Consider the following 12,500-nt stretch of genomic DNA (forward strand, 5'->3'; position numbering starts at 1 on the left):
CCTGGGGATTAGAAGCTTCTAAAGGACAAGGATTAAGTTTCTTGCTGGAAACAAGACATGAAATGTTTTAGTTTAATTCCATGAAATGAAATAAATAACCGGTATTTGAATGGTTGTTCAAACCATTCTAGAAGATGCTTGAAAATTTTGGTCGTGAATACTTGATTACCCTGCGTTGAAAATCGTCATAAACTTGTGTGTTGTTACAGCGACTGAAGTTGAGCCGGAAACTTACTATCCAGATACAGCTGGCGATGACTTTGGTGAGGATGATTTTCCTGACGTAGGAGAGGTAAGTAGTATTTCGTGTTCAGGACAAGGCTACAGGTTTCACGGTCCCTTCATGTAATCAACAGGCTTATAAAGATGATGTCCTAAAATTTATCTTTTTTGTTGATTCACAATCATGATTAATGCGCTTCAACTTGCCCTCAGCTTGCAGCGATTATCACCAGTCATTGCCAATGAGGTTTGAAAATGTAAAGTCATACATCTGTAACTCCTGTATGTGCCAAGACTTAATATCCTGGGGTATGGTAACAAGGCTGCAGTCTGCTCTTCAATTTCTGATGGAATTCCATTACCCCTCCCTCAATCGTCGGAACCTTATTTTCAACTGGGCTCTATTATGTTCAAAAACTATTAATTCTTTAGCCAAATTATATATTATTGTTTTTCTTGTGTAGTTGTTAATGGTGAGTAATTCGGTTTACTCAACAGGACACAGAATTTGGAAGGGATCGCTGTGAAACGGCTTTCACTAAGCAAATTTGTGATGCAACACTAGCCTTTGCTGATGGCCAGGAGGCTAGAATGGTTTCTTCTCAAGATGGAAGGTTCTGGAACTTTAGCTGGCTATAATTTGCTAGTAAAAAGTGAAAACATTAGGGCCTAGTCCTGACTACATTGTTCCATTCTCCTCCTAATTCCATTTACAATTTTTTTGAGAACCTTGATTACATTTCACACTTCAGATCCTCTGCTAACCAGCACACGGTCCAGTGAAAAAAAAAAAACACCCACCTAACTAGATACTTACCTCCACGACCAAGTAGCCTCGGGACGTGAAGGGTGGTGCTCAATGAATCCGCAACGGTTCGCAAAAAAAATAATTGCCTGCTGGATTTTGGGGCACCCCCAAAATAAAGGCAGGTCTATTTGGCGCGAAAAGGCCGCTTTGGCTTAAGATTAACTTTGCCATAAATTACATTTCTTTTAGCCTTAATTAAATTCCACTGGACAGAAATATGCCATTTTAGCAAGGCTTTCAGTTCTTTTTTTCCCTCACACAGAACAACCGTTAGCTCTGCTGCCACAACTGCTGGTACTTTGTGCTTGGAGTTGTCTTCTCAGCCAAGTGATTACTCCTACTTTAAAACTGACCTAATGTCAACTTGGGCAGGACCCCATCATTGGAAACTACGCTCAAGGTTTTCCAAAGGTACCTGTGTAGGAATTATTATTATATGACTAGCTCCGTGAGCGGGCAAGATGAACCAAATCGCGCGCTGTGATTGGCTACCCGAGCGGGCAAGATGGAGCTATCGTTTCTCGCTTGGTCCCCCAAGATAAAAGATCATTTTTTTGTGTTTTAAGTCATGTAATAAATCCTTTATTGACCAAGCTTGTTCGGTCAAGATGGCTGGATATTGGCCTCGTTCTTTTTTTGCGTGTTTGTGGACCGAGACGAACACGCAAAAAAAGAACTTGGCGAATATCCAGCCATCTTGACCAAACAAGCTTGGTCAATAACCCATATGTATAACTCATATTGCTCCACTGAATCAGCTGCAGGCGTTCCATTTTTTTGAGTTTTTTTTAGTGGGCGTGAATAGTTGTAAAAACAAAGATATAAAGAAAAGCCCTAGTCGCAGATCAATTAGGAATTTAAAATAATACCTGTAGATACCAATTCATAAGGATCGATGGAGAATGTGTTGCCCTGCACCTAAACTCAAATATTTTTCGTCTACAATGTTAATCTCCCCACCAAAAGCAAACATGTTTTACCATTCTTACCTCAAATTTTCGCGTTTTATTTGCCGGGTAAGACGCGCAAAGTTATCCGGCACAACTAGCAGTAGTTTGGACCCACGACTGTGATGTCGATTTTACGTCACAAACTGCTTTGCAATGCAAAATTTCTCTGAAAACAGGAATGAAAAGCGGTTTGTGACGTAAATCGAGAGTAGACCCATGCCTCTCGTGTCACGGTCGTGGGTCCAAATTACTGCTACAAGTTCTGCCAAGTTCACGTGGCTTGCACGGCACAGAAAAAGCGAAATTCTGGGTAACAATGGTGGCATATGTTTGCTTTTGATGGGGAGATTTATATTAGGAATAAAAAATATTTGAGTTAAGGTGCACTTTAAAAGCTCAGTCTCAAATTTTGTGCTTCTATGGATCATGAACATAAAGAGACAATCCGGGAACCAAGCCCTGTCAATAAGCAAGTATCGAATTTCTTTTTGTGATTGGTAGAACAAAAACGAACAGTTTAATGCCCTTGGCCCAAGCATAGTGCTCAGGTAACCCACAGGTCGCTGAATTAGCAGATTGTTAACAAATCTGTAAGTTACTTTTATGCCCAGAATAGGGATCTTCAGTTAGCCGACGAGAAGACAGGAAGTGACTGCCGTGTTTAATAACACAAGTTCTCTGACATTGGAAACTCAAAGATGTGCAGTTTATTTCAATCGCTGGTTCACCGACTTTCAAAATCATCGATTTACCGTAAAAAGGCCTATCATTGATCAACTTGCACGGTTACGTAGAATGAGCTTGTTGTGAATTTTTCAAAGTATATTTTTTTTCTTCACATTGTAGCAGGTGTGAATTCAGCCTTACCAGATGAACAGAACAAGAAAAAGCGAACAAAGAAGCAGCCTTTTAGTCTGAAGTTTGACAGTGAAGTGGATTTTGCAAACAGTTTTGCTAAAGGAAGGGTAAATCTTTCTTCCGCGACCATAAAAATTTACTGAAAGTGAGAAAGGAAAGGATGTAGATTAAGGTCGTGTTCTATTGCTAATTGGGATCAACCGTTTCAGCCGCAACCAGTTTAGGTTGAATGGGTTAATAGAACATTTTTCCAACCGTTTTCGGTTGAAACGCGGTAACTCCTTGGAATAGTTGTTACTAGACTTCTCAGCGTTGACAAGTTGAAGGAAAGCAACACAGCACGAGCCCGCGGCTGACTTTTAATGGCCCGCGTAAACGACAGCGGTTACTGCCAACGCTTTTTCAACCGTTTCAACCTACTTTGATGCCGGTTGAAAAAGTTGATCAACCAAACCAACCGAAAACGGTTTTTTCCGAATAGAAGACTAAAAAACCCAACCAACACAACCAACTAAAAACGATTGATTCCAGTAGAACACGACCTAAGACTGAAGATTTCGCATTTGTTTGTTGTACGAAACGCTATCGGTATCGCGACGTCACGGGTTCAAACTCGTTGAAGTCCTGAATTTTTCAGGCTTCTTTACGCAATTGCAAAAATTGCGGTCATAACTGCGAGGATCATAGCTTCACCTGAAAATTTAACTTGTTTACAACTATTCGATTTTGTTAAAGTGGTTTTCATGCAGTTGTCTGCCAAACCATTAATTCCTTTGATGCTGTCGGGTTGTAAATTGAACTATAAAGGCACGGAGTCGTAAAGCTGAGGCTGAGCTCCGGAAAACGAGGTCAGTGAGATGCTTGAATCAAGCGACAAAAACAAACTTTAAGGCACCCGCAAACGAGGCAACAATGTTGCGGAAGCAAATGTTTCCCCCTTTGCGGCGGCAGAAAATATTTGTTGCGGAAGCAAATGTGTTTCTGAATTTGTCCAGAAACAGCTTGCTTCCTCAGCAACTGTTTCCTCGTTTGCGCGCCGAGGAAACATTTCGCGAAACAGCGTTTTCTCGTTTGCGGGAGCCTTTATAAATTTAGCGAGCCTTACTGGTAAACTGGCCAATGATAGTGCGCACAGTGACACTCCCGGGAAAATACTTACGTCACGGCTAGTTTTGCAAAATTAACTCGTACGTGTGAGTCTTACTTGGGGAGCAATTTGTGCATTGTGTTTACTCTCTTGCCAGGCGGCTACGACTTTATCGAAAGCAACTCTTGCAAAATACACGGCAGACAAAACGACATTACCTGACGACCTCCATTATGATGCTGATAAGCTCTTCAGACTTTTCATCAAGCCAAAAATAATGGTGAGTACAGGAAATAGTTTTAGGAATTACCTCTAGCGGGGAAATTGTGAGGTTGCTGATGATGAACACCGGTTTTACCTCCACTACTCAACCGGATACTTGAGCTTGATGATATGTGGGCGCGTTGGCCAGCCAAACCACGATGCCATTTATTTACATTCACTCGAGCATGATGGGAAGACCAATGAGCCGGACACGTAAAACCCTAAAACAACAGCAGTTTGAAAAACCGGGGAACGCGCACTCCTGGCCATGCAGTGGTGCGACCCTCGGGGTTTTACGGTATTCTCATTGAAAGTCACTATTTAATGTAAATGGTTGCTGTCATATACAGCCTAACGAAGGTATTAAAGATTCTTTCAGCTCGTTTTAACAATCAACGAAACTTCAGTTGTGAACGCGGCGAAGGCTGACCGTAGTTCTAATGCCTCACTCTCGCTTAATGATCGCAAAATACGAACCGCGATTACGTGGCCCTCCAAGCAACTGCCAGTCTCACCCAGGCCTCTGCTACATTCCGGCAAAATAGCAATTAACGTTACATTTTTCATTTGCTTGCCCTCTCTCCAAGGTAAAACGTCAAGTGCAAGCTCAAACAGATATTAGAGACGATGGTAGGTAATTATGAGGGATCGGATCTCTCAGTTGTAGCCATTCATTCACCGTTGTAGAGGTTTTGCTAGACACATTGGAACTGCGGAAATAATAATTAAGATTCTTATATCATCATCATTGAAGTTATCAGCATTAATTAAGCGGTAACGACATGAAAGCCCGAAAATGTTTATCTTGAATGGAATTTCAACCCATGACCTCTACGATACAAGTGCAGTGCTCGCTTTCAAGCCAATTGGGCGCTGGTTATTTCTTGAGTACGTAATAAACCCTTGGAGGATCTGAATATGAAGAGACATGATTGTTGGTATTCTGCTAATTCGCCAGTATCGTATTCTAACGGTTGGATTGGATCGAGTATGAAATGGAGCCTAATGCGGTGGAATCTCTTTTCATATGCAAATTATTTCCCCCGCATTAGCCTCTATTTCATGATGGGAGGCGTGATGGCCTCATGGTTAGTGTGCTCGACTCCTGATCGAGTGGTCCGGGTTCGGGACCTGGCCGGGGACATTGTGTTGTGTTCTTGGGCAAGACACTTTACTCACACGGTGCCTCTCTTCACCCAGGTGTATAAATGGGTACCGGGGAATTTAATGCTGGGGGGTAACCCTGCGATGGACTAGCATCCCATCCAGGGGGGAGTTAAAAGTACTCCTAGTCGCTTAATGCTACGGAAACCGGGTATAAGCACCGGCGTGTTGGGTCATTGGCTCGGAAAGCGCTTACCCTCATGCTAGATCCAGTCTATCCGTGAGAATTCGAAACTGGCCTTTTTGCTCAACTTGTTGAGGACTTCACCGGTATCGCAGATATCGTTGTTTCAAATCCCGTTCAAACATGGATTTTTCAGGTTTTCCCTTCGTTTTTGCCTAAGCAAAGTTCGTATCTGCGATTTTCTAAAAACCCTTAAAAGGTTTTCCTCTGTTAGGTTTGGTTGGGCAAGGGTTATAGATTACGTCTGAGGACAGATTTTAGGCTAGGGTTGGGCCCGGATGTTAGAAGCGCATTTCAGCTCACAATCCTGACTTCCGGTGGTGAAATCTTGCTCTTACCAATCAGCAGAAGTTCTTCGGGCTGGTCACCGTTCATCTTCTCGGCTGCAAGTTTAGTTATCCATCTGATCTGTCTCCAGCCAGTTAAGATTCTTTCAATCGTTTGATTCATCCGCCCTAAGGACGGTCTATTAATTGCATGAACGTTTACATCAGAAACCCATAAGGGTTGAAACGTGTAACGGCCCCTTGTGTGCTGGGAAACAAGCTTCTGAACATTCATTTTGCTAAGTACAATATTTGGAACAACAAGAGCGAGGGGTTTCCAAATATGGTACTTAGCACTGAAACATTCAGCCAATCGGTTCGCACTGAATATTCGCAAGCAGTGACCGCGCGTTACACGTTTCAACCCTTATGGGTTTCTGTTTACATTTAATAGGTGGTTTGCAACCAACCTCTAGAGACACAGATAACAATGCTGCAATATGCAATTGCTGGTGGACGAACAAAAGGAGCCAATGAGAAATCTTTTGTTTTTCGTCCACCAACATTGCGACATAAAAGACATAACGTGAAAACTAGCTATGAAACTACCACAGTGCTCTATCAGGCTTTACTTTAAAAAAAATGTGTATTTTTTTTGTTTTTTCTCACCAGGCTCTGCTTGGTATAACTACGAGAATGCAAACGACTGTGTTAATTTCTGTCCGGACTTGCAGGTAATCACGTAATGTAGGAACTGTACTAAGTTAATTCAAAGTTTACTTTAGCCTCGTTTTGCAGGCGAGTCCCAGCACGAAATTCCATGAGGCTTGAAACGCATTTTGTTCCAGTGTATTGCTAATAATGCACCCTTTGCAGCTGGCGATCACATGGTACAAGAACCGTCATACTGGAGAGCAAATAGGCCTTATTCACGATAGCCGCCATGTTGGTTTCCAAATTGTCATGCAAATTAGCCATGTGTTATGCTGGGGGGCAATTATTGGAAAGAAGACAATCGGTGGAAAATCGGCTCCTCGAAATATTGAAATAACATTACTAAAAGTACGTTTTAGAATTTAGAATTAAGTACCTTTTATAATAATTTTATATCTTTTGATTGCATTTGACATTTTGACTTTCTACTTCGTTATCTGCTCATTTTTTACTAAAAAAACATCGAAGTAACTTGTGTAATCATTCTATTTTACTAAAAATTTAATGAACGTGAAAGAAATCATATGTGTGGCTAAGATGTTGGCTATAACCTCTTGAACTTGTGTTGTTTGCCCCCTCAGAAGTGTGTAGCCAATTTGCATGATAATAGCGAATCCAAAATGGTGGCCATCGTGAATAAGGTCTATTGCGCACTGGGATATTTAAAGCAGAAAATTTAAATTAAGTTGCTTTGTTTTATATGTCCCAGTGCACAATTTGCTCTCAAGTTTGGCGGCTTTTGTACCATGTGATCGCCAGCTGCAAAGGGCGCATTTGGTTTCCTAGAGAAGACTGCTTTTAAGAAAAAAATGCCGAAGTTATGTCGGAAATTACCCATTGAGTCGATTGCTGTGGGTTTCTCAAAAGCAGGAATGCATTACTTGGAGTGTCCATTGCCATGCACGATTTTGCGCAAAAATTTATATCACTGTTCTTCGTTCCGTGGCACGGTAAAGATATATTTTGTGGTTTTTACTTGATGGGTCTCGGGAAGGTGGAGCTTTCAATTATTCGTTTGTAGTATCCACCTGTTTTCACGGAATCTAAGGATTGCACTCCCTCTAGAGCAACCAGATAATCAATAGACAGGCCATAGGAAAGTTCCGCGCGGTTCATTTGAATGGTCACTCGTCGATTACATACGAAGATTCAAAACTAAGAGCCACCATCTTTTGCAGCTTGACATGTCATTGGAATGGCTACCTTGTTTTGACAGATTCAAAATAGTTCCTATAGATGAAGCTCTTTCAGTTGTTTCAAATATCAGTCAAGTTGTTTACCTTTAGTTAGAACACGACATCAGTTTATGGGACGGTAGGTGCTGAAAAGGTCTCAAGAGAGGAGGCAGCAGTTTCCTCAGCAGCAAGGAGGTCACCATGACAGCCGAGCCACAGTCCACCTCCCAGGCACCTGCCAACGCATCACTGAGAAAACCCAGTGTGTGGAATGTATTCTTACCACTAAATATGGGAGGGAGGGAGGAAAAAAAGAAAGCAAGCGAAAAAGCATCTCGAGCCAAAATACATGACAATGTCCTGCAAACCTCTCTGGAGACCCCAAATATCCTAGGCAAAACTGCTGGCTTAGTTTTAACTTTTCCTGAATTACATTTATCCTCATTTTGAAAGTGTCAAATCCTTCCATTTTGACAGGATTGTGGTGACGATGATGACGATGGAGGGTTCGATGGTGCTGACGTTGGAAACGCACTTCCCGGCCAGGATATTACGCAAGCGGAATTTCCTTTATCCCAAGACACGACTTTAGCCGACTCTTCCCAGGGCCTCAGTTTCACGAACGAGAGTGGGGTGGATCTAACCATGTTCGCGGGCGATGGCTTGGTCGCTCAACCGAATAAGGTTTGTCCCACCTTTGAAAATTTACGTAAACAATACGCATGCGCCCATTTTCCCCTTATTGTTTTTTTATTCCGTTTCATTTAATTTCTCACAGGTTCAGAAAATTGACATTGGTTATGCTAAAACTGCGAAGAAGATGGATGTGAAGAGACTGAAGACCGCCATGTGGGGAATTCTCACTCAAGGTTCTGTGGAAGACAAGGTTTGTATAACATTCCAATTATTTACGCGCTCGTTGACTGATATTCATTCTCCATGCAGATGCAGGACTTGTTTCTGTTTTATTGTGGATTGATTCGCCTGGTACTCGTAAATCTACACGATTTCCCTTATCGGTAATGATCAAAAAGGATTAACGGTAACATCACATGGCATTGGACATCACCGCGCACCGGTGGCGCAGTTGGTTGAGCACCGGGCTGTCACGCGGGAGGTCGTGAGTTCAACTCCGGCCGGACCAACACTCAGGGTCTTTAAATAACTGAGGAGAACGTGCTGCCTTTGTAATTACATCTGCAAATGGTTAGACTCTCTAGTCTTCTCGGATAAGGACGATAAGCCGGAGGTCCCGTCTCACAGCCCTTCAATGTTCATAATCCTGTGGGACGTAAAAGAACCCGCACATTGCACTTGTCGTAAAGAGAAGGGCATGTAGTTCCCGGTGTTGTGGTCTGGTCTTTCTGGTCTGGATAGGGTAGGGTGGAGCACCTCGCATAGGACCTCGAGTCCTGTTCGTGCTCCTTCCCTCTGGGCAGGTTTGCCCAGTAGAAGAGACAAACCAGATGTCTCGTAAAACATCTGTGCTTTGGTATGTTTCCACGCAGGAAAATGCTCCACCAGATCCCGCGGACAGTAGACAAAAGGATGAAAGCAGGGTAATGCAAACCCAGTCATTCAAAGACCTTTACGCTCAGCTTCCTGGAAAACTGTCCAAGAACATGTCGAAGAATCTGTCAGTTTCCATTGCTTTTGTGTGCATCTTACATCTTGCAAACGAAAAGGTAGGTTTGTTGTGACTATTGTATTCAGAGAGTGGGAACGCTTGCTAGCTCGTAGATGATATAGTTGATTACACATAAGGAAACACAATAAACAAACTCGGGTGTTGCCTTAATGTAGAGTGGTGATAAGAAGGGAACAAACGGGCAAGCAAAGCCATCAGAGCAGGAACTTGGAAGGAAAATGGGCGGGGGCATCGGTCAACATTGACTGACCATCGCGCCGAATTGTGTGACACATCCTGATCCGGGATATTCACGGGTGCAATGGCGCTAAATTTGAAAGACCGAGACGACAAGTGGCATGAGACATTAAAGAAAAATGGCCACAACAGGGAAAGGTCCCCCTGCGTTTTACTCTGTTACAGCTTAACTATATGAAATATGGAAAGAGTTGCATATAAGTTTTGTCTAAAGAATTTTGGACATATCCTGAAAATAACACGTTGTAATATCCACATCGCTTGGACCATAGGAAAAACGCGCCGTTTTAAAGGAAACCTTGAATTGTATATTCCCCAATAAGAGTAGCGTTGCAGCTCAACAAGACTCAGTATGTTGGAGCTTATGGCTTCTATACATTATCTAGTCTCTAGCACTGTTGTCAAAACGGTTAGCGTTCGATTATTTCGACGAATATCACTCTCTTTGAATACTTCCTTGTTAAAAATGATTCGAAAATTTCATTAACGAAGCTCTTCTCATTTCTGTCATGGATGTTGGTTTTCTCAAAAAGCGCATACTTCTGTTTCGACTCAGTAACTCGTCAGAGTGAACCTATTCTACTTGATCTGAATTCCCTACTGAGTTAAAACACAGGAGTCCGTGACCAGGAGGTTCCCTATGCACTATATCCGCGAGTCAACATTTGCGCTTATCTTTCCATTTTTAGAACTAACCCTTCAGCAGGAGACTCACGTTTACATCAATTTGCACAAATTTCATGCATTGTTGTTGCTATTTTTGTCTTCGTTTTACAATAACTTTATTCCGATCGGCCATTCTAACCGTTCTAAAAATAGAAAGATACGCGCGCAAAGGTTGACTCATAGGACTTGAGTCCTACTTATCTCGCGTAACGTGAAGTGAAAGGGAAGTGACTGGTCGTTTGAGGAATGGTTTGCTTAGTTATTCGCCTTTGCGGCCAACTTTATCTTATAACAGCCTACTCGTGCGAAAATGCTGTACGTCAACACTTAACGTGAAGAAACCAATATTTATCAATGGGTAACTTACCTCTTCATGAAAATCGAGTCTGCTCAAAGTTTCTAAGCCGTTTGGTCGAAGTTGGCCCAAACTCATTTCATCGTCCTTTATTCGGAAGATTACACCTCCCGATTGGTCTGAGAGATAAGGCAGGGGTGGGGTATTTTAAAAAATAGATTCATTTAAACAGGTTTTCGATTCAGTTAACAGGGAGTTAAAGTGTGCGACGTTCTTGAGCCGCGGACGGTAACCGGAAATGAACATTTCGCATGCCAGGACAGTAGTGTCTCCCATATTTTTAACCTAATCATCTCTAATGGAGGAAAGGTACTTAGCAATGTAAAAGGTGGTAGTGACAAGACAAGTTAAAAGGGAAAACAGTTCACTTCCGGTTGACTTCCGCAGTTTAAAAACGTCGCGTGCTTAAACTCCCCAATATTACATGAATTTCGTCTAACTTCACACTTCGAAGAAAAGACTAAAGGAAAGCACCAAATGAGCTAGTGATGCGTCAAACACGGATTTAAAGGATACGATCTGTTTGCGAGATAAAGTTAAAAGAATATGAAATTTTCAGTTTACGTTAACCTGCATCCATAACTGTCAATAGTGGTTTCCACTTACAAGAAAGAAGTGCTCAGAATTAGATCGTGAAGATCAATGCTAGGCCCTACTTCTTGTGCATTACAACTTTAGAATTAACTCAATCAAAGCGTCATTTCGATGTCTTGTTTATCGCTGCTCCTGGTGTTTTGAAGGGTGCACACCGCATTCCTCCGGATAAACCTCCATTTAGCCGAAATGGAATTGGTGTTGGATAATTAGCAACTATTCACTGAAGTTGTGCTGGCTAGTGTTGGATATTTACCGAGCTGCGAAGCGGTCACAAACCTTATTTATTTTAAATGAAACCTTCTCTCCCGCAATTTTAAACTGGAGGACGTGATGTTTGCAATCAAACGTTTTTTTTTCAACAGTCCAAAAAAAGGTTTGCATCAGGAAAAAAAATGAATTTTTGAATCCCTATCTTTCTCTTTCAAATTTCTCTTGTTACTGTTCTGTAATAAAGAACTTAAAGTAAAGTGACAACGGTGTAATCATACTTAAACAACAGACTTAACAAGACCTTCTATTCTCTTTTAGTGCCTCAAGATGACTGGTGATCCAAGCATGTGTGATTTTTTTGTTTCTCAAGGCACATAAGTCTCCTGTTCTCAGAAATGATCTACCACCTTCCTAACAACAAAGTGAAGGCAGGATGTGAAGATCCCGTCTGACAATGACGTGGGAGGGCGTCAAGAACTAGCCTGAAATAATGTTGCTTATTTTTTGTGTGAAAATAGAAACTTTACCGATTTTTAATCAATTTCCCAGAGGCATGCGCCCTGAGAACTACTTTGAATTGACAGAATGTAACTGCAAATAAATGCTTTGGGGACGTCATCATTGAAACACGCTCGCCATGATCGTTCCGTTAGGTTACGCTCCTTAAAGTGTGCGTGCTTGAAGAATCCAAGGACTCTAAATGATCTGTCAGGTTCAAGTGCTTCTTCGATCAAAAAATAACTTTTTTTTCTTTATATATCGATGGTGTGTTTGCTGATCACTTGACCTGCCAAATTGTAAGCCTTCATGTAAAATATATTCATGTAAAATATATTTTATATCTGTCCGCTTTTTCTAACTTTAAAATCTTGAATTAGCTGGGTCAAGGGAAAAATGACGTCAAAAGTCGGTTTGCGACCATTCTGTTCAGGCAACCTGAACACACGCCAAAGGTTTGCTTGTGTTGGCTTACGTTCCTGGTTTTCATTTTCGTATGCATACGTCATACAACGAACCGAAAACAACGTGAGGAAAAGCGTTTTTCTAATGACATCCTCGTGCACTTCACGATTTTGACGCTCTATAGTTTCTTTT

General features: G+C 41.8%; 1 protein-coding gene across 2 annotated transcripts in view; it reads left to right on the forward strand.

Moving 5' to 3' along the window:
• Nucleotides 1-12,500, forward strand: part of LOC138006811 (condensin complex subunit 2-like) — a 24,150-nt gene that overhangs the window by 10,967 nt on the left and 683 nt on the right. Inside the window, exons 10-20 of one of the 2 annotated variants that reach the window (XM_068853389.1) lie at nt 210-292; nt 721-836; nt 1,293-1,441; nt 2,827-2,945; nt 4,083-4,205; nt 4,777-4,819; nt 6,476-6,537; nt 8,170-8,376; nt 8,471-8,578; nt 9,201-9,377; nt 11,724-12,500. The exon at nt 11,724-12,500 is cut by the window's right edge and continues 683 nt beyond it. In XM_068853389.1, the coding sequence (XP_068709490.1) occupies nt 210-292; nt 721-836; nt 1,293-1,441; nt 2,827-2,945; nt 4,083-4,205; nt 4,777-4,819; nt 6,476-6,537; nt 8,170-8,376; nt 8,471-8,578; nt 9,201-9,377; nt 11,724-11,783 (1,247 nt within the window). In that variant the 3' untranslated portion in view covers nt 11,784-12,500. The remainder of the gene's footprint in view (nt 1-209; nt 293-720; nt 837-1,292; nt 1,442-2,826; nt 2,946-4,082; nt 4,206-4,776; nt 4,820-6,475; nt 6,538-8,169; nt 8,377-8,470; nt 8,579-9,200; nt 9,378-11,723) is intronic. The other variant, XM_068853391.1, reaches the window with a different exon arrangement.

Source organism: Montipora foliosa, chromosome 6, assembly GCF_036669935.1.
Source record: "Montipora foliosa isolate CH-2021 chromosome 6, ASM3666993v2, whole genome shotgun sequence".
Lineage (NCBI taxonomy): Eukaryota > Metazoa > Cnidaria > Anthozoa > Scleractinia > Acroporidae > Montipora > Montipora foliosa.